This window comes from Rhinocladiella mackenziei (genome assembly GCF_000835555.1).
Source record: "Rhinocladiella mackenziei CBS 650.93 unplaced genomic scaffold supercont1.3, whole genome shotgun sequence".
Taxonomy (NCBI): domain Eukaryota; kingdom Fungi; phylum Ascomycota; class Eurotiomycetes; order Chaetothyriales; family Herpotrichiellaceae; genus Rhinocladiella; species Rhinocladiella mackenziei.
Window position 1 is genome coordinate 4,344,638 of NW_013550602.1, and position 26,292 is coordinate 4,370,929.

Below are 26,292 nucleotides of genomic sequence, written 5' to 3' on the forward strand. Positions count from 1 at the left end.
CCGCGTACAAGACCCTGAAGCATGCGTTGTCCACCCCCTTCACCATGTTTTGTTATTTTTTTATTTTTTTTTATTTTTTTTCTTCCTTATATCTTTTTTGGTCCCTGTCGATCCTCAACCTCGCCGTCCTCATGATTCAGTGTTCGATATTATTCTCCTAATCTTCTTCAGGTGTTGACCACCGTCACATTTGACTCATATTTGCTTCCTCACGCCAGATCGCTCACTGCCCACCTTCTCTTGGTCATCACTCAATTCCACCACCGCGGCTTTCCCATATGGAAGAACAAAAGAACAATCTCAGACTTAATGTCACCGACTTTGCCTCCTCTCATGGCTCGACCGGCTCCAACCCCCATGCCGTCCCTTCTCCAAGCCGAAATGCTCCATTCAAACCCGTCGCACTGCGAGCACCTACTCATACCTCCATCGACCTCGACGACTACTTCGTGGGCCCTCGAGACATGAATCATCATTCCAAATGGCCATATTTCCTTCGTCTACACGGCAGTGTCCTCCCGAAGATGATCCTACCCCTCGGCTTTGTCGCCGTATGGGCTACCGCCATTACCTGCATATCCAAATTTGTATATGATTTGGGCATTGATTCGGTTCTCTTGACCATCACCGGTTTCGTGGTCGGTTTGGCTCTGTCATTCCGGTCCTCGACGGCATATGAACGATACACTGAAGGTCGAAAATACTGGGCACAGCTGATTGTCACATCGCGAAACTTGGCCAGACTGATCTGGGTCCATACCGAAGAACGACATCATGTGAGCGAAGAACGAGGGAAAGCCGACCTTTTGGCCAAACTCACCGCACTAAATCTGGTCAATGCATTTGCTGTCGCATTGAAACACCATCTTCGATTCGAACCATCGGTGGACTACCCCGATCTTCACCCGTTGATTGCAAATATTCGCACTCTGGCCAGTGAAGCAGACCAGGAAAAGCTGAAGCAGAAAAAGCCTTCGGCCTGGAAAGCGGCAGGCGAATATCTCGGCGTCACATTTGCACAGTCAAACCCCAGAAAATTGGTGAAACGCTCTCGCGAGAACCTCGGAAACATCCCTCTTGAGATCCTCACATATCTGTCTGCGTACTTGGACGAAGTCATTAATAACGATCAACTGAAAATCCCCATTCACCAAGCCAACGCGGCGAACAGCATTACAGCCCTGGCCGACATCCTGACCAATGTCGAACGAGTGCTCAACACTCCAGTGCCCATTGCCTACTCGATTTCCATCTCGCAAATCACCTGGGTCTACATCTTGGTCCTGCCTTTCCAACTCCACAAGGTGCTCGGTTGGGTGACCATCTTTGGAACCGTTTTGGCCGCCTACATTATCCTGGGACTTGCCGCCATTGGGTATGAGATCGAGAACCCATTTGGCAACGATGTCAATGATCTCCCTCTCGACGAATACTGTCGCGAACTTGCGAGTGACATTGATGTCTTGACGAGTATGCCTGTCCCCAGAACGGAGAACTTCGTCTCGGCTGCCGAGAATAAAGTTCTCTTCCCGTTGAGCATGAGCGATTATGAGAGCTGGAATGCCCGATCCCTGGCTGAGATCCGACATGCCCTAAAAGCCAAAGCCACCACGGCAGCGACATCGGTGGATCTTGATCGTGCAATCGCCCAGTCGGAGATCCAACCCAAAAATGTCGAAGCCCCGCCGGCTCAGGAGAACAAGAATCGACCGGAGGGTGACGTCGTTTAAGCGCTTTGAAGTTGATATCCTGAATCCCACTCAGTTTGCGGGCTTTTGGTGGGGAGGGGAACTTGGTTTTTGTTCTTTGCTGCATATTAGCGAGAGAAAGGAGTTCAGGACATTGTACGATACCGTTTACTTCCACCAATGTAACCCTGCCCCGCCAGGCAATATCCCAGGATGAATATGGAATATGTGATATTCGATATTTGATGTTCGATCTATGATATGGCATTTATTCACGCATCCGCACTCTTCCCCCCCAGTTCCCTCTCCATCTCTCCCTTCTCCGCCATCTCATTCAACACCTTTTCCGCGACCTTCATCGCATCCACGCCAGCCGGCACCCCACAATACGTCGTCGCGTGCAAAATCGCCTCTCTTATCTCCGTCTCCGACAAACCATTCCGCCGGGCCCCTCTTACATGCACCGCCAGTTCTGGCGCCCGGTTCAACGCCATCAACATGCCGATATTCAGCAGGGAGCGGTCGCGGCGCGCCAGACCGGGCCGCGTCCACGCATACCCCCAGCACCATTCGGTTACCAGTTCTTGGCCGGGCCGTGAGAACTCGGTCGAGCCGTTGGCCAGTGCGCGGTCGACGTACGAATCGCCTACCACGGCGCGGCGGACGGCCAGGCCGGCATTGAAAAGGGCGTGGTGGAAAGGTTGTAGGGATGGGTCGGTGGAGGAGGTCGGTGCCGAAGTGTTGTTGTCGGTGGACATGATGGAAGAGCAAGTGAGTCCGGCGTCGAAGCTGCAGATGGCCTGTTCTCTGTTTTCGGTTCTTGTTTCGTTCGATGTTTCAGGGACAGCACAATGTCTAGGATGGAGATTGGTCGCCGATAGTCGTCATTCAGTGCGGGTCAGAACAGCGTGACACTTAGAGCAGGAAGAGGCTTCAAAGAATTTCTTGATGAAGAAGCTACAGATTTCCAAACTCCCTCTCCGACGAAATATATTTATTTGTCTACCCCTCGAACCCCCTCCACCAGCCAGACATTCTCGTCATGTTTTCGCTCCGCAATTCGGAGAGCGAGCAGGCCCCCCGTGTGTGATTTTTCTTGTTCTTGTTGCTCCGCATCTTTTATATGAGGTTCTCCAACTTCGGTTGATATTATTTCTCCAATTTTGTGGGACCACGATCATGATAGGCGTGGAGTGTGGGCAGGCATGTCACCAGGCCATCGTTTTTACCATCGGGACCATCTTGAGGGGCGTTGAGATAGGTTTTGAACGATCACAAGGCTGTCCATTCGTGCCTGGAAAGGTGCTCCCGGTGCTCGGTGTTGAATGTTCTATTGGGAATTATATCAGATTCTGTCAGCTTACTGGCCGTTCGCCTCGTCCACGTCCTTCTGCCAATCCTCATTCCCTCCCAGATACCTGTACACGACTCTGGAGTCTAAATCCCTACATCGAGGATCTTTACTCGCACCGTCATACGTCTGTAATCCCACCTCGCCCATCACATTGTTCGCCCCCACGCGTTTTGCCATTTCTAATGCCAAAGAGAAATCCTTGCGCATCAATTGCACTTTGAAGCCGTTGGTGTAGCCTTTCGAAGACGGTGCCTCAGGGTACACACCCGGCACGGGACAGAATCTGTCACAGATGGCGTTCTGCGCTGTGCCGGCCGCGTAGACTTTGGCCAGGACTCGAGGATCTAGCCCCGATCTCATGCCCATATCCATGGCTTCCGCTACCGCGATGGTGATTATCCCGGATAAGTAATTGTTGGACAGCTTCGCCGCCAAACCCTTTGACGGTCCACCACATGGAATAACATCTTTTCCCATCAGTCCCAATAGCTGGGTGACATGAGGAAGATTTGCATCACTCCCGTCACAGCCGAGGAAGAAAGCTATCGTGCCTTTCTGGGCCCCTACTACACCCCCGCTCACGGGGGCGTCGTAAAAGGATGCCGTGGGGAATTTCTGGTGGATGTAATCCTTGACCGTAAGACTGCTGGCGGTGTCGATAGTTGAACAGTCAATGAGTAGTTTGCCGGAAACGTCGCTGGAGCAGAGAGCGTCAGATCCCCCTTCCATGTATACCGATCGTACATGTTTCCCTTCCGGGAGCATGGTCAGGACAATTTCCTGTCAGCCTCGTCAGCAAATGTATCCTTCTTGAACGCGGCTGAGGAATCATTACTGATTGGTCGGCCACATCCTTTGCGCTGGAACATCTGACCACCCTATTTGGGTATTCGCTGCGTAGACGCTCCACACTGGACGGGTTGATGTCAAAGACATAGACGGTGATGTTTTCCGGGAGCTTTGCAGCAAGGTGGCCGGCCATGGGTAGTCCCATGGCCCCCAATCCCACGAACCCAAGCCCTGAGATCTTTGATAGATCCATTTCTAATAGTGCCAACGTGCAATGTGGAGTGATCTTCCCAAAATCTCGGTAGAATGTTATAGACGCATGGAGTCAGAGATCTCTGGTCCTTTTCTCGTGCTGCAGCGATTAGTCGAAGCGAAGCTGGACTGGCGCCATACATAGAAATCTAGCAGAGTGAGATGCACGGTAATTCAGATACCTATATCCCGTATCTGAACTCGAAGTTGGTTCCGTACCGAGTTCACAGATACCCATCGACTTGAGGAATCAATCCCAAGAGGTAGGATTGGGGTAAAATGGCGAACTGCCCAGAAAGGGCCATTTCCGAAGGGTTGGAGAAGGACAAGGAAGACTCTTTCCGATCATGCCTTTACCATATCGCCCAGGCCGAAACCTGTCCCTCTTTGAGCTGGGACGAACGGCCATGTTGAAGGAGACATTTATAGTCCCAATATCGGAGCATTTTCCTATTGATCGAGTGGCTCGTGTCTGTACAACGCCACCCATACCTTATGCCGTCGGTCTTTTCAGCTAAAGGATGACTAACCCAGGGAGCATAAGGCGAAACTAAACACGAAGCTGAAGGGCGAAACGAGCTATCATTTCACCACGAGGATCTGTTTCTGTGTCACATTTGAGCGGCTTCTAAAAACAAACCGATGAATAGGCGCTCCCAGAGCAAGGTTCAAGCGAATGCCCAAACTCGGAGAGTGTAACCGTTCATTTCGCTCACCACTCCGAGTTTCTTTCGTTCTTTTACAGGAAAGCTGACAGCCTCCATAAAATCTTCCCCAGGTACATATTCTGTAAGCCGATACTCGCCATCAGCAAATCATGACGTTTTCATTTTTCATCTCTCCCATCAGTGCCATCACCCACTTTTGCCAAAGATATTTCCTTGCCCTTTTGTATATTAGCGAACTCTTCCTTGTCATTTCCATGTCGCCGCCATCGGTATTTTGTTTGGCCACTCACCATGCGATTGGCCCTCACCTCGGACCACCTTAGGTAAGAAATCTGTCATTGCCGGAGTCCGTAGTCCACGTAATCCATTTGCGGGTTTATGGAACCTCGTGTTTATGGAAATACGGCAGGATTATCGTGTCATGCGACTAAGAACCTCATTCTTACTTCTATGCCTTTGAAACGATCGACATGGGAGGGATTTCAGACCCTGCGCCAACAGGCTTTTTTTGTTCTTGATTACGCAGTACCGTCCAGATCGGGCCAATGAGGCCGCTATGAAAGCCTCGTCTTACCGCGCTCTAACAAGGAAATGGTCTGGGTCCAAGGGTGGTGAAGCCCGAGCCATTAATCTCCCCGCTCAGAAAGCAATCCCAGGATATGCGCCACCGCAGGGTATCCGGTACGAACGACGAAATGCTGACTTCTAATGGGACCTGGAATCCTGGGCTTGTTCAGCCTAGACCTTTGTGTCGTATTGTATCCCTTTCCTATTTGGTTTTAATCTCTAGGTTTCGGGTATTAGACGATCCCGACCACCCACCAGTGTCACCCGGACGTCCCACGGTGGTGAGAGACGAAAGGCCACACTACCTTGATCGGCCCAATGAATAGGCGAACCTAAAGTGTTCAAGTGTGGACAAGCGTTGCATCACCAATTATAGCTGAATTCCTTGTTCAGGCGCTCCCTTGTCTGATTGTTCTGTTGTCGAATCGTTTTCAATTTCCCGCTTGACCATCAGCGTCAATATATGTGGATAATGTATCAGGTAAGGCGGGCGCCGGTAAGTGATCCTCATAAGAAGTAGAGCCAGGCGTGGTGAGATGTAAAATTCCACTCGTCGCCCTCATGGTGGATTGCTTTCTCGCCTTTCTCCTCCTGAATCAAACGTTGAACCGCGCGGGCAAAACATGGCCGTGTTGTCAGTAGTGACACTTCTCCCTGCTCTGGGAACAGGGACTGTTCTCTACGTGAGTACCTGTTGCATCATTTTGATACGAAGATTCTTCTCACGCTTTTACGCAGTTTTTCGCACTCGCGATCTACCGAATCTTTTTCCATCCTTTGGCCAAATATCCAGGACCTCTTCTCTGGAAAGTGACACAATGGCCTGAAGCCAAATCAGCCTGGCAAGGAAGAAGACACATTGATCTTCATCTTCTACACGAAAAATATGGTGTGATTAATTTGATCGACGGAGTCGTTCAACGTATGCTGACAGCAATTTCCTACAGGCGACATCGTTCGATTCGCGCCCAACAAACTCTCCTTCCGAACAGCAGGCGCTGTACGTGACGTGTACACAGACCGAAAAGCCAACATGGTGAAAACAGGCTGGACGGCTGCTGGCCTGAGAATCAACCCCGGTATCACCACTCACGTGCTTGCCGACCGTCAACTCCATGCGGCCCGGAGGAGATTACTCAACAATGCTTTCTCAGAGGGTGCCCTGAAGAACCTGGAGACGTATGTCCTCGAGAATATTCGAATCTGGTGCAATCAGTTGGCAGAATCAAAGGATGGGGCTGAGAAGTCTGGATGGGGCAAAGAACGAGACATGAGCCTCTGGTCGACGCTCTTGACGGTCGACGTCTTGGGAGAACTTTGTTTCGGTGCCAGCTTCGGTGCTATGAAAGCCGGCTATAGCTATATCATGGAGCTGCTCCTGTCAAGCGCCAGGTTCCAAACCATGGTGAGTATATATACAGATATATCATCACGTGGCTCCGCTTTGCATTAACCGATCGAAATTCATAGGTGGCCTTCCTCCCCATCCGCGAATTCGTTTTTCCTTTGATGAAACCTCAAATCCTTATGGCCATAGGAAACAAGAAAGTGAAGCAAAAGGTCATGTTTCGACGAGACGTGGGCAAGTTGGTCGAGAAACGATTCGCGCTCGAAAAAGCCAACGCCGAGAAGCCGGACAGTGAGAAACGCAAGGATTTCTTCCATTACCTTCTCCATGCCACGGACCCGCAGACCGGCGACAAGTTTCTTCCCAAGGACCTCGTGGGAGAAGCGGCCCTCCTCGTGGGTGCGGGTGCCGATACCTCATCGACCGCCATGTCCGCGTGCTTTTTCTATTTGATGCGGCATCCCCGTGCGCTGAAGAAGTTGCAGGATGAAGTCCGCTCGGCCTTTTCCGACGTCGAAGAAATCCGATATGGCGCCAAATTGAACAACCTCCCCTACCTACGCGCCTGCATCGACGAGGCCATGCGCATGTCGCCGCCCGTTCCCGGCTTGCTCGATCGCGAATTGTTACCGGGCGGCGCCGTGATCGACGGCATCCAGGTACCCTACGGTACTATCGTCGGTGTGTCTTGCTACGCCCTGCACCACTCAGAGACATACTTTCCGCGCTCCTTCGAATTCATTCCCGAACGCTGGATTGCCGGGTCCGACAAATCCGACGCAAACGGTCTCACCGTGACACCTGCCAGCGTCGAAATCGCGAAGTCGGCTTTCCACCCCTTCTCCTCCGGCCCGCGCGGCTGTGTGGGCAAGAACATGGCATACATGGAGCTGCTGATCGCCATCGGACGGGCCGTGTACTTGTTCGATATGCGTTTGAAGGACGGGGATGACAGGGGCGCAGGACGAAGTGGGTGGGAAGATGGACGTGAGAATCCCGACGAGTATCAGTTGCATGATTGGTTGATTTCGAGTCGTGATGGGCCGGTGTTGGAGTTCAAGCCCAGAGAGGAGCGGGAGGTATTGGCGAATTGAATGAAAGACTCGTGCGAAGAATTGGTGCGAGAGTGAGCGGTTGAATTTGAAGTATTTTGAGTGAGCGAACTTGTCTTCCCTTTGTCTTTTGGGTGGTTGATATTCTACCGAGCCTCAAGATGTGCCCAGAAAGCCTCGACTCATCGTACCAAGTCTCAGTTCATGCGACAGGGCCGCGGTCATTACGAAGAGCCTCAGGTTTAGTGGTGTCAATAACAATGGCGGGTTACGTATCGCTATGGTATGATAATCACACGAACCTTCAACTCATCGCCCTATTTGGGAATTTTATAGCAGACTTCGGTCATAGCCGACCCATGCCATACTCTCGTCAATCGTATTGCTGGTGGTAATGGGAGACTTATCACGCTGACTGTGAACCTGAATGGCAGAACGTGAGATGTAGATAGTATAGCCCACCAATACATGTCCTATTGGCTTTTGCTCTCCACCGGCCCTTCTCCGTCCTTGTCCTAAAGGGTCCGCTTGAAGTCTGCTCTCTCGCTCTCTCAACGGTCGTGAAGGATCCTTCTCGTATTGTTATTTTGATTCTGATCTTCACTCTAATTATGGTGAATATACTATGGACCTGATGATTAGGGGTTCGCGTTCATCTGCATTTTGCTCTTCTCCGTCAATAATGCCCAGTTCAAGCCAGCTGAGCTGCACACATTCCGTCGTGATGTATATGTCGTGTTACTCAACCCTTGGAATGTCCTTGTCGTCGACATCTTTAATCCACTTCATGAAAGAACCGACATCCTTGACCACCGCACCAGGAATGCCCAGTTTCTGCATGCACATGGGCAAATTCCCCTTTGCATCGCTGGCGGTTGCCATGATCCATTCGACTTCTCCCTTCGCGAGGTCCCTCCTCACTGTCTCCACGGCCGCGTACACGCCCATGACGACTTGCTTGCGTTGCTGTGCGTCTTTTCCCTCTTTCACATTCCGCCCATTACTGTAGAACGCGGCGGGGACGTTCATGCCGAGTGTCACGGGTATCGTGACGACTATGAACGCGTTCTCGTCCATGCTGGCCGTGACGACCAAGACCGGAAAACACCGCCGACTCAGCGGGGCCGGAAGGGCATGGCACATCTCCCAAACGCCCATCGTACAACCGGTATATGCAGTGCGTGACTTTCCCACCAGTTTTCCCTGTAATTCCAAATCACGGACGGAGTCGTTCCAATTCACCACATTCAGTGCGTCGAATAGTGTCGGCGTGAACTCGGATTCGTGCTTACTGTGCTCATCACGCAGGCCGTAGATGAATTCCGCCCAGCTCGCGTTCCCGGGCTGCTGACCACTCTTGCTCGAGATGTCCTTGTGGATGCTCTTGCGGGCGACCCAATACTCTGCGCCCAGAGAGCGGGGTTTGCTCCTTGACACCCCCCTGGTGCCGTCGTGGCCTTGGCTGGTGTCTGACCATGGAATCTGGGCGATCGAGGACGCCGGGATCGAGTGGGTAAGGACTTCTACGTGAGCGGCTGATGGAGGGGATGATTTTCTTGAGTGATGTTTGAAAGAGCGAGACAAAGTAGATGGATCGAGAAATGAAGCTCCGTCGTCGAGGATGGCCGTGATAAAGGCAGCGAGGTCAGGTCGCTGGCTTGGTGAATCTGAGTCTAACATTGGCAGATCCGGATGTGCCGGAAGGTCTCCGATTTGTAGGGGAGCAAGACGGACGAGGTTGCTTGGTATACTTTGTTCTTGGGCCATAGTGGCAACTTTGGATTCCGACTTTTTGGATGGATTGCACAGGCGGCCAGCGGTGATTCTCAACGCTCTCGTGTACAGAATATCACATGGCGGCGGGTTTTCTGCTCTGCGAGTGTTTCACCTTTGTTCGAAGCCCATCATCATCAAACAATATGACTCGGATGTCACGCCAAGACCTATCACAACGAGTCAGGCCAGGCTGATGTACGAAATACTCGTACTCACACTAGGCGACGGAATGGATACCATCGTTTCAATACACTACTACCCAGAGTATCATCTCCTGTACTTATTACACCCAGTCGGCGCATCAGAGTCTTCCTTACCCTGTATGAATATACATAGACCCACGTCATGAAGATCGTTCCAGATCATATCATGCCTTTCTCGGACTCGACGGTTCATCTGCCGCTTCAACTCTTACCAGGATTTCTTCCAAAAACCCTTCCAAGAATTCAGTGACTCCTCCACCCATGCCAACTGGGCATTCTTCATCACATTTCTGGATCTCATGAAACACTCCGGCTGCTTTTGCTGCTAATCGTCTGACCTTCTCGTGAGTCTGGACTCTCTGTTGTTGTATTTCTGCCGCAGTTGACGGACTCAATTTACTTGTTCGTGCAAGTTCCTTCAACATATATGTCCGACGATGCATGGCAGCCTCGAGAGCTGGGATCAGCACCGAGTCCAAAGCAGTAAGATCTTGGTTGGGATCCTGATTTGTGGGGTTGGTGGTACTGCTCGGAGTCGCCGGAGTTGAAGATAGTTGTTGATTGGTTGGATTTATCAATGGTGGTAGAGGCTGCTGGGTGGTCCTGGCCGCGGTAGCCGATGCTGGTGGAATTGATGGAAGATCTTTCGGGGAAAATGACGGGAGAGGCTGCTGGCCCGCGGGTTTGGAGGGCGCTGACGCTTGACCTTTCTGCAGGGGCTGACCTCTTCCTGGATTTCCTCGAAAGGGGGGAATTTCTGGAATGATCATTTGGGGTTTCTTCCCCGGAGGGGTTTTTCCCGTTGACGACCGAGGTTTAGGACTGTCACCATCAATCTTTAAAAACCCCATCTCCTTTGCCAGTTGAGCTTGAAATGCTTTGTTATACTCGTTGGATTCGGGGCTATCCGTGTGTAGCTGAGACATGGAGACTTTGGCTGCCACTGGGCCGACTGGTGTTTTCGGAGGGACTGTTTCTGGTCCTGTCCGGGAGGAAGGCCTGGATGGACCGGCCGCTTCGGCCGGCGCTGCGACATTCGCTTTCGTGGGAGATGGTGGTAATGCTACTTTTGCCGGAGTTGGGAATGCAGATCTTACTGGGGACTTTTGAGGGGAGGATGGGACTTTCGCAGTCTGATCCCACTCCGGCTTGCTTTTCACAAGAGCCGGATCGGCTGATGCTCTTGCATTCGTCGCAGAGTCGTTCATTGGACGGAGTCCAGCTCCACGACCTCCTACGGGTCTCACGGTACCAAAATCCCAAAGATCTTCAGTCTCGGGGTCATGAGGAGCTGGTCGGGCAGGTTCTTGCTCTTCCTCCCCATCCTCCTCCTGATCGGATGATCGATTGCCGTGAGTGGCCATATATCTCTCATTCCTCTCAATCAATTCCGTCAGATATGTCGTCTTCTTCGCCTTGCGCACAAAAGGATGTTTTAACAATTCCTTTGCTGACGGTCGTTCTCGTGGATCTCTTCTCAGACAAAGTTCAACAAAATCCTTGAAGGGACGAGAGAAGTTTCCCTGGAGAGTCGGGGGTGGGTTTTTTGGAATGAGGAAAAGGACCTTCATTGGATGAATGTCGGCGTAAGGAGGTTCTCCTTTGGCAAGTTCGATAGCCGTGATTCCGAGAGACCAGATGTCGGCTTTGTGATCATAACCGGATTGTTTGATGACTTCGGGTGCCATCCAGAAGGGTGTACCCACGAACGTGTTCTTCTTTGTCATGGTCGCTGATAATTGTCCCGACACACCAAAGTCGGCCAATTTGACCTGTCCATTTTGTCCCAGAAGAACATTCGCCGCTTTGATGTCACGATGGAGCTTCTTGTCTCCATGGAGATAGTCCAGACCCATGAGAAGTTCTCGAATAATGATGCAGATATAATCTTCATGAATGAGGCCCGGTCTCATGAGGTCGGCGCAACTCCCCCCGGAGCAAAACTCCATGATAATCCATAGATCGGATCCTTTTAAGTATGACCCATGGTATTTGGTGACATAGGAAGACTGCAATTCCGAAAGAATTGATATTTCCTGTATGATATCTTCAACCTCGTCTTCCGCATTTTCCACATCAATGACCTTGATGGCCACTGCTTGCCCCGTGCGCTTGTCGACTCCTTTGTACACTTTTCCGAAGCTTCCACCGCCAATGCAGTTTTGCTTGGTGTAAAGTTCCTCGGGATCCATGGCTCTTTAAGGCCGGTCATACACAGGGAGGAATCCGATGGGGAGATAGAGTTTCGTTTTGACGCTCGCGGCGCGATCAAATTCCTACCTCAATCGCTTGGGATGGACGGGTGAAAGGAACAGACGCATGTGACAGTTTGGTTCTATCAAAGAATTTGTATCGGTGGACCAGGAGCAGCAACTGCATTCAAAAACACGCGGAAATCCTGCCGGTGTCAAGTTGCATCAATGCACACTTGTCAATGCCTCAGCGCATTGGGCTCGTCCTGCCACAGGAATTCTTAAAGGCGGGGATTGTCCTCGTCAAAAAAGGGGGTCGTAAAATCGTGGTTCATGTCAGGTCGTCTCACGTACGCGTAGATGGTGTTCATGCGATTGATGTTAAAATGTCATGGACAATAAGCGCAAGGTGGGTTGCTGTGAAGATGAAACAAAATATTACCCTTGCTGTTTATTTTCTTCCCGCTTAGGGCGCGCATCCTGTCTCTTGCACTCCGATAGGTCAACATGTCGCCGCCAATCTGGGGAACTCTTTTCAAGCTTTTTTGTCATTGTTTTGTGTAGTCCACGTACAACTCGTGTACACTGGTGGACTACGTCCATGGTGCATAGGCAACAGCCAGGTGGTATCTCTAGGCAGCTATTTTGAAACACCTTGCAATGCATCCCTGCCAATGAAAAGCCCCCTCCGCCAGGGCATTACTCCACGAATTCCACCATCACCGTTCCGTTCTTCAATCCTGCGCTCTCAATCGAATCCTGTCGAGCATCCATAAGATTCTTGCCCATAGAAACCAACTCAAAATCCATCCCCTCCTTGCCTTCAAGTGGTTCAGCCTTGAGGTATTCGTAAATTCGCTGCACGGGGTCATCTTGAGCAAAACGTCGAACAATTCTTCCGCCTGGATGTCGAATTTGGATTCTTGTCACACCGGGTCCGGCCGCTGGTTCGACGTGAGGACGATTCGAGGGAATTTGTGAAAATGCGCTTGACTCCGCGGTTGTATTTCGTCCATTCTCCTCAACATCCATGACATTGTCGATGGTTGGGCCTTCTGCTTCTCGCAAGTCGCCTATACTTCGCGTGAGATCATCAGGATCTTCAGCTGGCGGCGGGTTTTCTTGACTCTGTGATGCCAGACTGGCCTGCAACGCCCTCTCCAACATCTCTTCTTCAGTAAGCTGATCCACCGGTTTCACTTTTTTGGCTTCGGATTTTCGTTTGGCCACGGGGTTTCGTGCATTGTTGTCCAGACTATATCGATCCAAGAATTCGTGTAGTTGCATCAAAAATTCTGCAGCTGACGGCACTTTTCGAGACCAAAGTTTGATTTGTTCACCCGTCCGTGGATCGACAATGGCAACATGAGGGTATTCGTTCGGGTTGTCGTGGGCTGGGAAATAGTACTGGATGTATTGCATCGCTCTCGGATCGTTTTTGTTGTACTGGAGAAAGACAAAGTTTTCCTTGACTGTTTCCACGATGCCCTCGTTTTTCCAGAGATCACGATTGAGAGCCTGGCAATCAAATATCGACGGATCCTGAATGTCGACCAGCAACCACTTCTTGGAGTCCTTTCCGGCCTCTCTTGCGCCTTCCCATTCTCCCTTGAACATCAAATCCCATGGAGGTTGGAATAGCCTGGCAAGCCGATTTGATCTGGACGAAGCCTCGGATGCCCCACCTGTCGACTCTGCAAGTACATCTCGGTTGGGCTCATCGTCCGTGTCCATGTCCCAGATGCTAGATTGAGGTTGGTATTGGTTGAAGATTCCAGCGCGCTCTGCCAAAAGATTAGCCATGTACCTTGTAAATTGATGGATATGCTGACGTTGCATGCGCCTTCTTTCAAATGCTTGTATCCGGTCTTGAATGGCATCATAACCAGAGCCAGACATCGGCATCGGTTCTGCTCCAGGCCCGACCAAGGTCTCTGCTTGTCTAGCGATTGGCGCGCGTATCGAGTCCTCCATGCCCCCTTCACCATACATTTCCTCTTGTAATCGTCTTGCCATGGCCTCATCGTCTTCAAATTGCGATGGTCCTGTTGGGTGGGACGGAACATGGTTCTGAGATGGTTTTCGGTAGCCGGTAATTTCTGGATCATTATCGTCGGATATGTTTTCGTCGTCGTCGAGGTCGATAGGATTTTGAGCGCCACCAGTTTGATGTGAGGATGTTGTCGGAGGGGGAGGAGGAGGATGAGACGTGGATGAACCGGCTAGATCTGCGCCGCCATTTTCGAAAAACAGTTGAACTGCCTGATTGGCATCGCCATCTGCAAGCTGAACATATTGAGCAGCCAACTCAGGTGTGCTTCCCGTCACGGCGACGACGGTGGCGATCGCGTCATCCATTTGGAAGGTATTTGTCTGGTGGGAGAAACAGTCGGTTTGGCAATCGTGATCAGATCAGTCAAAGACGAATGGTGGAAGTGTGACACTGGCTCCTTTGAGAGCCTTCAAGTAATTGGAGGATTCATGGAAGAAGTTGAGGATGAAACGTTGCAGGCGAAGGTGAAGAAGCAAAGAGCAAGCAATGGAAGGTCACTCTGTCAATCAAGAATCACCGGGTTTGTAGGCAATCATACTGAGTTTATCACGAGGCGAAGGCGACAGTGGGTATGACGCCTTTCAGCGGAGATTCACTGCGGTGCCCATTGGTGGCGAACACCAACAAACTGCGCCAAGCTCACGTGTTACCCAGCCGCTGGCTCTCCTGCCACTGTCACCATCTTTTCACACCTCTTCATGAGCTCGACTCTCTCGACTATCGCCATGGGCGGGCGAGATGTCACGACCGATGAACTGTGGGCTCGAGCTGAGGCAAACGGTTGCAAGAAAGGAGCACATACAGAAGTCGACAAAGCCCGCAACGTTGGAGAAATACGGTCTTCAAGATAAAAGAAGGTACAAGAGTTTTTGACATCTGAAAAGTCATGTTGTCATTCTCCTAGTCCAAAGACTCGAGCAGTTCGACGGTCATACAAGTCCAAGTCACGCGTCTAAGAAGATTCACCGGCCTACAGGAACCTTTTCGGAACTCGCGGCCATACAATCACAAATATAATTTGTTTCAAAAGTTCCCTTCGATAAATGGAACCGTGTTGAGATCCGTGAGCAGAAAACAGGGGAACTATTCGTGTACTGGAACCGACGGCGGCGAGATTTCAAAATATCTGACAATTGGATGTCTGCTGCAAGCAGGACGACCTACCCGATTACCTGTGTGGAAATCAACACAATGGTTGTAGAGTTATCCGTTTATGCTTCGGATCTATACGCAGTAGACCAAGAAGCCGGTTATTCGGACAGCCCAAAAGCCGAGTTCGCCCAGCCAAATTATAAACTAATCTAGGCGCTGCACATACACAAGGTCATGGTTCTCTAGACAACAGAAGGAAGCGTCAATGACAGACATAGTAGATCGTTGGCCTTGCTTTTGGCGTGGCTATTTCTCCGTTGACGCTGAATGCTTGACTTTGTTCGCTGCTTCCACAGCGATTCTAAAGTCCTCGAGTAGAGTGTCGGTGTCTTCAAATTTGAGTAGGCTCTAAGCCATATGTTGCTGCCCAATCCAACATTTGTGCATATGTACACATGGTGTATGCAAATGCGAGGGTGAATGGCGCCCCAAGATGCACGTTGTTGTGGACATTGAGGCTGTCGTAGAACGCAATGGTTGTCGGAAGATCCTCGAGTTCAACACTGAAGAGGCAGCCATAACCTGGAGTGAAGTCTGGTGTGGTGTGACGCATGAATTGTCGATAATGAACACCAGAATCAATGACGGAGGGATAGTGAACTTTGTGGACGGCACTATGTAAATAGTCAGCCAGGGAACTAGCATTGTGGTTGAGCCTGATCATTCGTGTCAGATAGTCACGACTGTTTCAGAGTTCTGGGACGTAATGTTCGTCGAGGAGAAATTTCAATTTTCCATATTGTCGAGAAGCAGGATTTAGGACAACACTCCCTGCGATGACATCTGCATAGCCATTGAAAGATTTGGTGAGGGAAGTGACAAGCATGTCAGTCATGTCCATGACATCTATATTCGCAAAACCGCCGATAGTGTCGTCGACGGCGAGAACTATGTCGTACTCATCTACTCGCGTACGAAGTCGCGCCAGATTCGGGGTGACAAGTATCGGATTCGCTGGGAACTCCGCCCAGATTGCTTGTACTTTTCGGCCATGATGGCGTTCTTCGTCGAGAAAGACTTCCAGCGCAGCCAGGTCGTCATCGCCACCAAGGCCAAAAAATTTGTAATTCGAGCCAAATTCTTGAAACACTGTTATCGTATTCATGAATGCCATACCGAAAAGAACGGTCGTGCCTTCGCATGACTGACTTAGATAGGAGTGCGGCTTGTAGATCGAGGCCATGCCATGGGAAGGAAATAGATGTCCTTCGTTGAAGGGAGGAGCTGCGAGTCCCGGATGCAATGCCGCTCGTCCAAGGTAATGGATGATTCTCTGTCGTAAGATGTCATGCGCAGACGTCTCAAACTCGATCGGGATTGGCTGTCCTCGGAGAGTTCGACTTCCACGAGCTGACCGATGAACGCCAGATTTGCTTCCGCAAATCGAGATGACACGCCAACACCCGGCGTGCTCCAAAATCCGGAGACGACTGATAGACTTTCTGAAGGGAACACGACGATATAGATGCGATCTTTCGCGCGGAAGGCTCGGATCTGAATCTGATGATACGCGACTGGCTTCTTGTTCGCCCCACTGTTGCGCCTCGGCGATGTGGAATAATCATCGCATTCTTGAGCCGACTGCAGCGATGTAAACAGAAGGCATGCCTGATTGTCCAGATCCAAATGTCCCAGAATGGCCGAAGTGAGCTGAAATCCATGTTAGCCCATTCACCCTGGGAAGGATTCCGGTCAACCGCTCACACAAGCGATATCTCGGTGTGGTTTCATTCGAGGATAAGCATTCTGGAAAGTGGCAATCACGGAACGTGAATCGGCACCATATCTCTCCACATTTTCCCAGGTGGGCATGTGGACAGTGACTGAATGTCGAGACGCAGGGGGAACGGCGTGACCGTAGGGAGTGGTGATTTTGGCTGACATGATTGGCGTCCGGCTGGGTGCGTCCAGCGATGGTCAGGTCGGTAATTGTTTCATCTCAGCAATGAAGAAGCAGAAACTCGAAGGGGGTGCTCGTAGTATCATTGTCCGGTCACCGGCAGGATTGACGGATGATAACTTGTGAGATCCATACGATGCCCCTTCCTAGGTAGATAGGACTGCTAAGGCGCCGTCAGGGGCGTCTGCAGAGAGTCGAGTTCAAATTCCTCTGGGACTCAATTGGTCAGTCTTTTGATACTTCTATTACTGAGATGACAAGTCCGGCCTCGCCAGGACGTGGGTAGGGCGTATTTTGACAACTACCAAGCGCCCAAAAGGGACTAGACTAACGCGGAGCATCATTCTACGATGGTGGACACCTTGGGTCGCTGGCGTCGCCTACTGACTTTCGAATCCATGAAGCTCGTTGCTATTCAACACGAAAGCTCTGAACAAGACATCTGCAAAACTATACTATGCAGAAATGGTGGCATTGCCTCCCGCTGCTGTTTTGGATGCTCGCCAACCATCTCCCCGGCTTACATCTGGTATTTCCACTGCACCACGCCGGTCAAAATTGATTTGCCCCTCTTCGTCCACGAAGAATACATTTACTTCAAGGGGCTTAGACGCCAAACGGGGCAACTCATAGGTTCAAAGTGCACTATTCGAGGGGGAGATTCTCCCCGTCCCTCCTCACTCCCATCACCTTCCTTTCTCTAGGATCTTCTGGACTTACGGCCTCCCCGAAAGATGGCTTCGAGAACACCTCAAGACTACTGTGCCTCCTGGACTGATGACGACGCTCCGCTCGCGACAACCACGCACCGTGATGGAATCGATCTGTCCCGAAAGTCCGCCGCGCGACTTCCTCGGCTCGCGACCAAGGCCTTGCAGCGGTGGTTTGCGGCGCACTCATCCCACCCTTATCCGACAGAACAAGAGAAGAAGATGTTGCACGAGCAGACGAATCTCAGTGCTCGTCAGATATCCAACTGGTTTGCCAACGCGCGCCGTCGGCGTCCTGCGAGCCCGATCGACAAGCCTGGGATGCCGTGTGCCGGGTCCATGTCTGTCCCCAATCTGGCGAGCACGGCAAAGTGGCAACACATGAATCCCATGGATCGCTGGCGTAACTCTCCCCCGGACCAGGAACCTGCACCGCTGGACGCCATCGCAGCCGCAGTTCGTGATTCACACGACTTCGAGGACATGGGCCCCCCGATGCGACCTGATCGATTTAAGGACCCCGGTGGTCCTCGCGCGTATTCGGATATGTCGTTCGAATCTACAAGCTCTGTGGGGACCAGTCAATCGTCACACTCTACAGGGAGTGCCTATTCATTCGTGTCCGGCGGCTCCATTTCGAATTTGGGCCACTCCTGGCACCTTTCACGTCGACGCCGACGTCGTCCTCTCAAGCAGATTCCACGACCGTCAATGAACCCCCAAAATGATTGCAACGCACGACGGTTTCAGTGTACATTTTGCACTGACACATTCAAGTCAAAATATGACTGGACACGACATGAAAGCACCTTGCACCTCCTCCTGGAGAAATGGGTTTGCTGTGCTCAAGGCCCGATCTCCTTTGACCAATTTCCGCGTTGTGCTTTCTGCGAATCCCCCAATCCCACCACCTCCCATCTCCAATCACATAATTACGATGAGTGTGCAGCGAAGCCTCCAGCTCTACGAATTTTTGGCCGGAAAGACCACCTGCGGCAACACCTCCGTCTGGTCCATGGAGTTGAGCGTATGACCGATTCCATGGCCGCATGGAAAAGCAAGATTACTTCGGTGAATTGCCGGTGTGGTTTCTGTGAGGAGCGATTTGTCAGGTGGTCTGACCGCAACGACCACATTGCAGAGCATTTCCGGGAGGGTGCGTCGATGAAAGAATGGAAAGGCTGTCGCGGGTTAGATCCGGAGATAGCCTTGCTGGTCGAGAATGCCATGCCACCATATTTAATTGGCAGCGAGAGGAATGAGTTCGAGCCATTCAGCGCCTCACGCAACGTCGACAGGGTGACAGGCTCTGATCCATGTGTGCGGAGACCTCCGACAAGCTTCGAGTCGCTGACTACACGCCTTGGCGACTATGTCTTGCGAGCCATGAGAGACAACGTCGTCGTCACTGACGAGACCGTCCGAAGACAGGCACGAATCATCATGTTCGGTGACAGCGACGCTTGGAACCAAACGCCAGCCGACAATGCCGAATGGCTGCGACTGTTCAAAGAAGGAGTCCGTCTGCAATCGGCCACCATCCCGCCCTCCACGCAATTTGACCAAAGCACTCGGCTCCCTTCACAACCCGCTAGGGTGTTGCAGGAGCCTGCCCTTGGCGTTGCAGATCCATTAATACCAGGCCCCCTTGATTGTGCATTTCCACTTGCAGAGGCCTCGCCGCCTTTCAGAGGGGCCGACAACAGCAATGATTGGTTCTCAGCATATGAGGTCAACGAAGAACTGGGTTTTACCAACCTACCTTTGGGCTGGCAGACACCCGAGTGTTTGGCTGAGTTCAGCCAGATGTTCCCCATGAATCTTTGTACGGGGAACACCAGTAATTGTTCACCCAGTGTATTTTGGCCCGGAATACAACCATCAGATACCCTAGGTGTTTTGATTCCCACTTCAACACATCCTATTGACCCTGGGACGCAAGATCCCCCCCTTTCGAACACGGGTGCCCGTGGCTCTGGATTGTCCAAATGCACCGGCTTGGATGGGCTGGCCTTCCCTTCTGATTTGAACCGGTCTGAGAAACCTAAGCGATCGACGCACGTTTGAGTACCGTAGCAAGAGAGCCAATCCAGTCCAGGCCCCTTACCGTCGAACTCCTCCTGCTAACTGCCCCAATGCCACCACGAGATCGCCTTTTAAGTCGTGTACATGTTCCACGCTGACGCTGAAGGGAATCAGATCGTCAAAACACTCCGGTCGACTCTCTCACCTCCTCTAGGGTGGTTGCATTGATCATCTGAAGGAACCTCACGCGGGCACTCTACGCCACGGAGACTCCGCCAAGATGAAGAGCCGAGTTGATTTACAATATCCCGTTGTAGTTGGGCCATCACGAATTCGAGAGGATGGCATGATTCTCTCTGGTCTATCTCTGTATTGCATTAAAATGCGAGACGACCCTGGGTACGATCATCCAGCCAAAGATAACGTCCCTTCAGAACATGAAGAAGACCCCGGGGGGGGTGGTGCTGATGAAGCATTCTCGCAGGGAATTTGGGCAGTTTATGATGCAGCTCGGGACTCGAAAGTAGAGGCTTTTGAGTCCTCGTAGGGCCAACCGCGGTGAAATGATCTCGGAATGCTTCTGATCGCATTTTACAAGAAACAAAATTTCTACCTCAATTCCGCCCAGTTGAATGAGGCTATTCCCATCGAAGCGGCTTATTCGGGACCAATATTTAGGTTGGTTTACTTTTGGTTTTGGTCTTCTTTTGCCTTGTCAAGTTGGGAACCCCTACACTACGACCGTTGATGTTCTTCGTCACGGAACGGAGCACGATGTCCAACCCTAGTTCTGGGAACCAATTAAGGAATTAAGGAGAAACGCGTGTCATGTCCACGACCAGGAGAACCTCCCCCTCTTTTCCCCTTTCACGGCCAAATTTCGCAGACTGCCAGAATGCTCACAAGCATCAGGATATGGTTGCTAGTACCCCGATCAATTTTGATTCTTTGACGAGGCATTTGACATCATGGTCAATGACCGGCATGAATGTGACAGGTACATTGTATGAGGTCGCAATCTGAGTTCGACATTGGTGAGTTCCACCTTACAAGGCGGTAATGGACATGACGCGGCTATGTGAGGCCAACCTTTACATGACCCTAGCGGTCGACGAGAGGTTAGAGGGGGGGAGAATGACATATACGGCCCTCTCCACTAACGCAATGAAGAGTTCCAACTTTCTCTGTGTTGGAGTTCTTCGTCCTGGAGTCCACATGTGGGTCCAACGGTCGATCGATATCTTTTGGGGCCGAAACTTTGTGGACAAGGTATATCGACTGACATGGTCAGCAGTGCGCCTCTTCCACTCAGCCTTCACGCATCAATCCAGCCTCCTGGCTGATACTGTGCTAGCATTGTGAGGCAGCCCCGAGCAAACTGCAATAGCACCGACGCCGGGGTGTTTAGGTCTGACGAGACCATTTCCATTCATTGTTGACGCTACCGTTTTCATGGAACATTCACAAAATGGGAGGATCATACACTTTTGGAGCGCCCAAATCTTGCCAGGGACCGGCTTCGGGATTTAGTATATCGGAGCAAGAGATCACCACGGCTTATCAAGAAATGGGCCCAAATACCGATCATTGAATACGCAACAGCGTGGCCGACAACTTCTTTGGCTCCATGTGGGCCCCGAATGCGGGGTCTCAATTACCTACATGCTTTTCTTGTCCAATTTGTATGGATTGCAGTTACCCTTTCTTGGTAGAAGCAACGCAGCTCGTCAAGAGACATGTCTATTATGCCACTGCCTCCCCGGACAAACTCAGTCCCTGAGCACATTTGCAATCCCATTTTGTCCGCTTGAACAAGATCCTATGGGTGTTGGGCCTGAGGCCGAAGTGGAGAAGTACAATGCTGCCAGATCCATCAAAAGATCGAATTGCGAAAGCGATCCGAAGGATCCCATCAAGCCTGGAGAAAAATCGATCGAAGCGACAAGGGGGGGACGTATGAGCATTTCAGATTCCATTCCCATAGTCTCACCATTTGTAATGATGATGGTCACTGGCTCATGGACCGTCTCGGCACGGCCGCGCATGGCCACCGTGCTGATTACAACTATGAAGAGATACGAATGTATCGTAACAATCTCTTAGGAAACATCCGAATAGAAAGGTTCTTGTGCTAAAGGCACCCGGAACAAAATTCGTTAGAATTTCTGCAGGTGTGCCCATCGAATCGTCCGATGTCGCTTGATGCCTGCAAGCGGAGATTCGGGGACTCGCACATTGGCCCAATATCTCAATCCGAACAACCCTTATGCTCACGAAGTCGGCAACAGCTCAGGAAACATGACCTCAGTGTTGCAGACGCATAGATGCGTTGATCCCTGGTGCCAGAACCTGGGGTACGCTAGCTGGCATCGCTCAAGGTCGGGTAATGTTATTCTGTACACCACATTTTGTTATTCTGTACACCGCTTTTGATTGGTCCGGATTTTTATTTTTCCGGTTATCTGCGCAGTTCGAAGATACGTGATGTCACAACACCTAAGTCTGCCTATATAGAATGCAGAAATGATGGTTAACGATGGTATCCTCTGCACGGTCGATACCTCGTGCTGACTAAGGTAACAAACCAGCGCCCATAGGCTTGGGAGGACCGCTCATAAGCCGGAGGGGGAAACCGCCCATGAACCGGGGGGAAACCGCCCATAAGCCGGGGGGCAACTGCCCCGCTTATGGGCGGTTCCCACCCAAGCCTATGGGCGCTGGTTTGTTACCTTAGTCAGCACGAGGTATCGACCGTGCAGGGGATCTCTACACAAATCCGGCTGTGTAGGCCACAATAATTTACAAAGTATACAGAGAAGCTCAAAATGCACGGTACTTATCTACCAAGGAAAAGGGAATCAAATGTGTTTATTGCTTCGCAACCACCTATAACGGGGAGAGTTTAACGCGTCACCCCTCCACAGCTACGCCACTTACTAGTGTTTTCTCGCCATCGCCGGGCCAACGGCAACAAGCTCTGTTAGCGCGGTGTACAGAATAACAGGATGAGAGCGTTAAGTGTACAGAATAAGGCGAGAGAGAGGTGGTGGTGTACAGAATAAGGAGAGTTGAGGCATGGTGTACAGAATAAGCAGGTTTTCCGGTGTACAGAATAACAAAAGTTGGTGTACAGAATAATACCCCCCCTCAAGGTCTGCGTAAAACGTCACGTTGATCCGACGGGCTCCGTCCTCGCGAAACCTCCTCCACGACAACCGTCTAAAGGGAATCCAGCGTAGAGGGCTGGGTACGATGTTGTATGTCCACAACCAGAATGTGGCAGATCTCTGAATCAAAGCTAGCGACAAGAATTTCGTTTCACTTAGCCCGCCGACTGATTCGAGAGCAAGGTCTGCTCTGTGACGGGTCTCCAGGTGCGACCAAGTTCGTAGATGGCAATTGGATGCTGCGGCCGCGCTCCAGCATAAGCTGAAAATCTACTTAAAAATTTACGCTGAGGCTCTTGGATACTCCATGCACCACCCGAATTACCAAGTTACAACCTCAGTTGGTGCCCGGAAACTTTTACTCTGGCCCAATCGGTATGTAGCCTCTGCCTACAGGACACGGAACAGAAATTCGCCAATCGTGCCCCCGACATGTTAAAAGCTTCACGCATCGTCAACAGCTGGGGATCCTTGCACAGCCAACCACATCTGTTGTCGTGGGAGTCCCACATGTCAATGAGCGCCCTATTTGCACATCCTAGGTGTTAATAGTCCTGGTGTAGAAGCTAAACTTGGACCTATCTCCATGATAGGGAAGATTACTCACAGATCGCTGGCGTTTACCTCTTCTCAAAAGAGATAAAAAGTTCAAGTTTCAAAACTAGCCTCGAGCATAGCCACTCTCTCAAGCATGACCGAACCGAAGCCAGGAAGCTCAGAGACACCCGGCCGCCTGATATCTCATTTTCAGAAGAGGTGATCAGCGTTCGATATCATGTTTCCAACGGCTTCTCCAGGGCTGACCTGAAACAACAGAGACCAGAAAAATCTGTCGGACCAGAACGCAGGCTGGTCGGAGCTATGGGACACGGACCAAAGCGACCTCTGGGACCGAGGAAAGCCCTCGCCTGCCCTTGTCGATTTCGTCGAACAGCAACTTCACCAGGTCCTGCCGCAGAAACCTGATGGACGGCGTTTGACAGCGCTGGTACCAGTACGTTTGAATCCGTGTCATCCTTGAGGCACTACGGTCACTCTCTTCACCAGATCAGAGTAGTTCTTGATGCTGAATAGAAAACTTTGAGTATTAGGGATGCGGACGGGGGTATGACGTTGTCATGCTCGCCCTACATTCCTTCGATGCTTATGGCCTTGAAGTTTCCAGGGCCGCTGTGTCTGCCGGGAATACATACGCAAATGCCGAGACGGCAAATCCATCAGCACAAAACTTCTCAGACCCAGAGAAGCGACCTTCCTTCGAGCCGGGCAATGTCAAGTTTATCGTTGGCGACTTTTTCAAGTCGGATTGGGTGAGAGAATGTCAGCACGACCAAAGTACGTTTGATGGGTTTGACTTGATCTATGACTATACGGTAGGTTTCTTTCCTTCCTTTTTTTTCTCGCCCGAGCCAAAATATACGAAAAAGGACCTGACGGTCAGGATTAATGACTGATCTACTGAAATCTTGAACTTCCAGTTCTTATGTGCAATCCCGCCTAACATGCGACAAGCCTGGGCGCAACGGATGCAGGAGCTGTTATCACCCATGGGGATCTTGATCTGCTTGGAGTTTCCATTGTACAAAGATCTCGATTTTGTAGGGCCACCTTGGGGACTCAAAGATGTCTACTGGAATTTGCTTGCCGAGGGTGGAACCGGGATTCTGCGTAATTCCGACTCAACTGGTGAAGAAAAGTCCACACAACAAGGCCCGTGCAAGAGATTGCTTTATTTTAAACCAGAACGGTCGTATGAGCAAGGTCGGGGAACAGACATGATCAGCGCCTGGAGGATCTCTTAGAGTGTTGAGGTCCAATGGACCTAACACAGAAGCATGTTTGAATCTACAATTAACCACGAATTCTGAGAACTGGTTGAAACCTACTTTCTTTTTGCGCACTTTGACCTCTAATATCATATGGTGGATTAGATCAATGCTCCCCAGCACCGTGTCTGTCGGGAAGCCTCACAGGGAGAGATGCCATCACTGTCCGCAATGTCTTCATTGGCTCCTGCCGACAGGAGGAACTCGGCTATTTCTGTATATCCATAACGATATGAGAGGTATAATGCCGTCCAACCGTGAAATCCTCTATAGTTCACGTCTGCTCCTGATCTCGTCAGACGTGTGACGATATTGAGGTGGCCATATCTGGCTGCCAACATGGTCGGCGTCCACCCAAGCGCAGACTGCTCATTTGCATCTGCCCCCGAATGAAGAAGAAGATTAATCGACTCGAGGCAGTTTTCCCGGGCTGCGGCGTGGAGCGCTGTCTCCCCCACAGGATCTCGAGTGTCCACTGCGACGCCCAAGGCCAATAGCCACCGCACACGGGCGTGTAAACACATTCTTGCCGCTCGGTGGAGGTAGAATGGACATGTCGGTTTTCCAAGATTGTCCAACACCAGCTGTTGGAAAGCATCCGTACATAACTTGTTACTCTGCCGAGAAGTTAACCGTAGAGCGAATAGATCGAGTCTGCTTAGATTCTGGTACCACGTCAGTGAGGAAAGAATCTAGGAGGGTGTTGGTCGACTGTACATGAAGGATCTGATCTATGATCTCTTGCGGCAGATCGAAAAGGCCATCGTCCCTCATTTCACCGTGAGACTATGGATGCTGGTCTGAGAAGGAGATCTCACTTCTGCGGATGAACAAACTCATGGTGTAGGAGGGTAGTTGTGCTGGGATGTCAGGCGCTACTCAGCAAAATGTCAAGGTGCGCCCTAATGCCGTTCGGCGCCCCATCCGTCTTCTCCGGATGCCTTGCGGCTTCTTTTTTGTGGGATGTCCTTTCGTAATCATGCGGAAGGGGAAAGGGGGAGGAAATCAAGCTCCCTAGCTGTGCGATGGAGTTATCATTAAACAAGCGGCTCTAGTCATGTACGTCATGTATCAGTCTCAGGCTGGAATTTCAGCCGTCTTCCCGTCTCTGAGGGAAATTGGGAGAAAATACTGTACTTCATTCGGTGTTTTCATTCCTCGATGGCGAAAGATACTTGGTAAGACCTTCAGGGAGGGTTCCAAACTCCAAGATCGGAGGCTAGGCCTCAGGAATTGAATGGTTGGAACGGCGACTCGAGCTAAAGAGACCCATTGCTCACCGTGCCGAGCTTCCCCTTCTTCCTGCTGTGCTGAGAGAGTTGAGATGCACCACCATTCTCTTGGGAGAATTCAAGTTGTTCCAGCATTCTGGAATTGAGGAACCGCAGGGAGGAATAGAGGAGCAGAGACCTCGAGGAAATGTTCACATCAAGGGACCTACCCACAGAACACCAGCGGGTGCCGTGCTGTTGTCAGCGGTTTTCTGGGATGCCCCTGCCACTCTCATTTTTCACCTTGACTATCTTGTCTCCCGTCCCGTGCCTCATGGGCAGCCCCAGTATGTGCATCA

At 51.1% G+C, this 26,292-nt stretch overlaps 13 protein-coding genes across 13 annotated transcripts; 4 read left to right on the forward strand and 9 right to left on the reverse strand.

Annotated features, from left to right (window-relative positions):
* Positions 1 to 278: 278 nt before the first annotated feature.
* On the forward strand, positions 279 to 1,730 carry Z518_05087 (uncharacterized protein; the record flags this gene model as incomplete). Its single annotated transcript, XM_013418792.1, has 1 exon — positions 279 to 1,730. One exon carries the CDS (start codon positions 279 to 281, stop codon positions 1,728 to 1,730), a length of 1,452 nt encoding a protein of 483 aa, XP_013274246.1.
* Positions 1,731 to 1,960: 230 nt separating this feature from the next.
* On the reverse strand, positions 1,961 to 2,446 carry Z518_05088 (uncharacterized protein; the record flags this gene model as incomplete). Its single annotated transcript, XM_013418793.1, has 1 exon — positions 1,961 to 2,446. The coding sequence occupies one exon, from the start codon at positions 2,444 to 2,446 to the stop codon at positions 1,961 to 1,963; it is 486 nt and encodes a 161-aa protein (XP_013274247.1).
* A 602-nt stretch (positions 2,447 to 3,048) lies between these two features.
* Positions 3,049 to 4,084, reverse strand: Z518_05089 (3-hydroxyisobutyrate dehydrogenase; the record flags this gene model as incomplete). Its single annotated transcript, XM_013418794.1, has 2 exons — positions 3,049 to 3,822; positions 3,878 to 4,084. The coding sequence occupies 2 exons, from the start codon at positions 4,082 to 4,084 to the stop codon at positions 3,049 to 3,051; spliced, it is 981 nt and encodes a 326-aa protein (XP_013274248.1).
* A 1,857-nt stretch (positions 4,085 to 5,941) lies between these two features.
* Positions 5,942 to 7,760, forward strand: Z518_05090 (uncharacterized protein; the record flags this gene model as incomplete). Its single annotated transcript, XM_013418795.1, has 4 exons — positions 5,942 to 6,001; positions 6,057 to 6,207; positions 6,266 to 6,723; positions 6,789 to 7,760. The coding sequence occupies 4 exons, from the start codon at positions 5,942 to 5,944 to the stop codon at positions 7,758 to 7,760; spliced, it is 1,641 nt and encodes a 546-aa protein (XP_013274249.1).
* A 696-nt stretch (positions 7,761 to 8,456) lies between these two features.
* Z518_05091 (uncharacterized protein) lies at positions 8,457 to 9,485 on the reverse strand (the record flags this gene model as incomplete). The annotated part of the gene is made up of 1 exon (XM_013418796.1): positions 8,457 to 9,485. The coding sequence occupies one exon, from the start codon at positions 9,483 to 9,485 to the stop codon at positions 8,457 to 8,459; it is 1,029 nt and encodes a 342-aa protein (XP_013274250.1).
* Positions 9,486 to 9,861: 376 nt separating this feature from the next.
* Positions 9,862 to 11,889, reverse strand: Z518_05092 (uncharacterized protein; the record flags this gene model as incomplete). The annotated part of the gene is made up of 1 exon (XM_013418797.1): positions 9,862 to 11,889. The coding sequence occupies one exon, from the start codon at positions 11,887 to 11,889 to the stop codon at positions 9,862 to 9,864; it is 2,028 nt and encodes a 675-aa protein (XP_013274251.1).
* Positions 11,890 to 12,588: 699 nt separating this feature from the next.
* On the reverse strand, positions 12,589 to 14,247 carry Z518_05093 (uncharacterized protein; the record flags this gene model as incomplete). Its single annotated transcript, XM_013418798.1, has 1 exon — positions 12,589 to 14,247. One exon carries the CDS (start codon positions 14,245 to 14,247, stop codon positions 12,589 to 12,591), a length of 1,659 nt encoding a protein of 552 aa, XP_013274252.1.
* Positions 14,248 to 15,425: 1,178 nt separating this feature from the next.
* On the reverse strand, positions 15,426 to 15,758 carry Z518_05094 (uncharacterized protein; the record flags this gene model as incomplete). The annotated part of the gene is made up of 1 exon (XM_013418799.1): positions 15,426 to 15,758. The coding sequence occupies one exon, from the start codon at positions 15,756 to 15,758 to the stop codon at positions 15,426 to 15,428; it is 333 nt and encodes a 110-aa protein (XP_013274253.1).
* A 24-nt stretch (positions 15,759 to 15,782) lies between these two features.
* Z518_05095 (uncharacterized protein) lies at positions 15,783 to 16,208 on the reverse strand (the record flags this gene model as incomplete). Its single annotated transcript, XM_013418800.1, has 1 exon — positions 15,783 to 16,208. The coding sequence occupies one exon, from the start codon at positions 16,206 to 16,208 to the stop codon at positions 15,783 to 15,785; it is 426 nt and encodes a 141-aa protein (XP_013274254.1).
* Positions 16,209 to 16,243: 35 nt separating this feature from the next.
* On the reverse strand, positions 16,244 to 16,978 carry Z518_05096 (uncharacterized protein; the record flags this gene model as incomplete). The annotated part of the gene is made up of 2 exons (XM_013418801.1): positions 16,244 to 16,744; positions 16,799 to 16,978. The coding sequence occupies 2 exons, from the start codon at positions 16,976 to 16,978 to the stop codon at positions 16,244 to 16,246; spliced, it is 681 nt and encodes a 226-aa protein (XP_013274255.1).
* Positions 16,979 to 17,728: 750 nt separating this feature from the next.
* On the forward strand, positions 17,729 to 19,771 carry Z518_05097 (uncharacterized protein; the record flags this gene model as incomplete). The annotated part of the gene is made up of 1 exon (XM_013418802.1): positions 17,729 to 19,771. One exon carries the CDS (start codon positions 17,729 to 17,731, stop codon positions 19,769 to 19,771), a length of 2,043 nt encoding a protein of 680 aa, XP_013274256.1.
* Positions 19,772 to 23,587: 3,816 nt separating this feature from the next.
* Positions 23,588 to 24,698, forward strand: Z518_05098 (uncharacterized protein; the record flags this gene model as incomplete). Its single annotated transcript, XM_013418803.1, has 4 exons — positions 23,588 to 23,652; positions 23,713 to 23,890; positions 23,988 to 24,269; positions 24,375 to 24,698. 4 exons carry the CDS (start codon positions 23,588 to 23,590, stop codon positions 24,696 to 24,698), a joined length of 849 nt encoding a protein of 282 aa, XP_013274257.1.
* A 125-nt stretch (positions 24,699 to 24,823) lies between these two features.
* On the reverse strand, positions 24,824 to 25,496 carry Z518_05099 (uncharacterized protein; the record flags this gene model as incomplete). Its single annotated transcript, XM_013418804.1, has 2 exons — positions 24,824 to 25,387; positions 25,440 to 25,496. The coding sequence occupies 2 exons, from the start codon at positions 25,494 to 25,496 to the stop codon at positions 24,824 to 24,826; spliced, it is 621 nt and encodes a 206-aa protein (XP_013274258.1).
* Between the last annotated feature and the right edge of the window lie 796 nt (positions 25,497 to 26,292).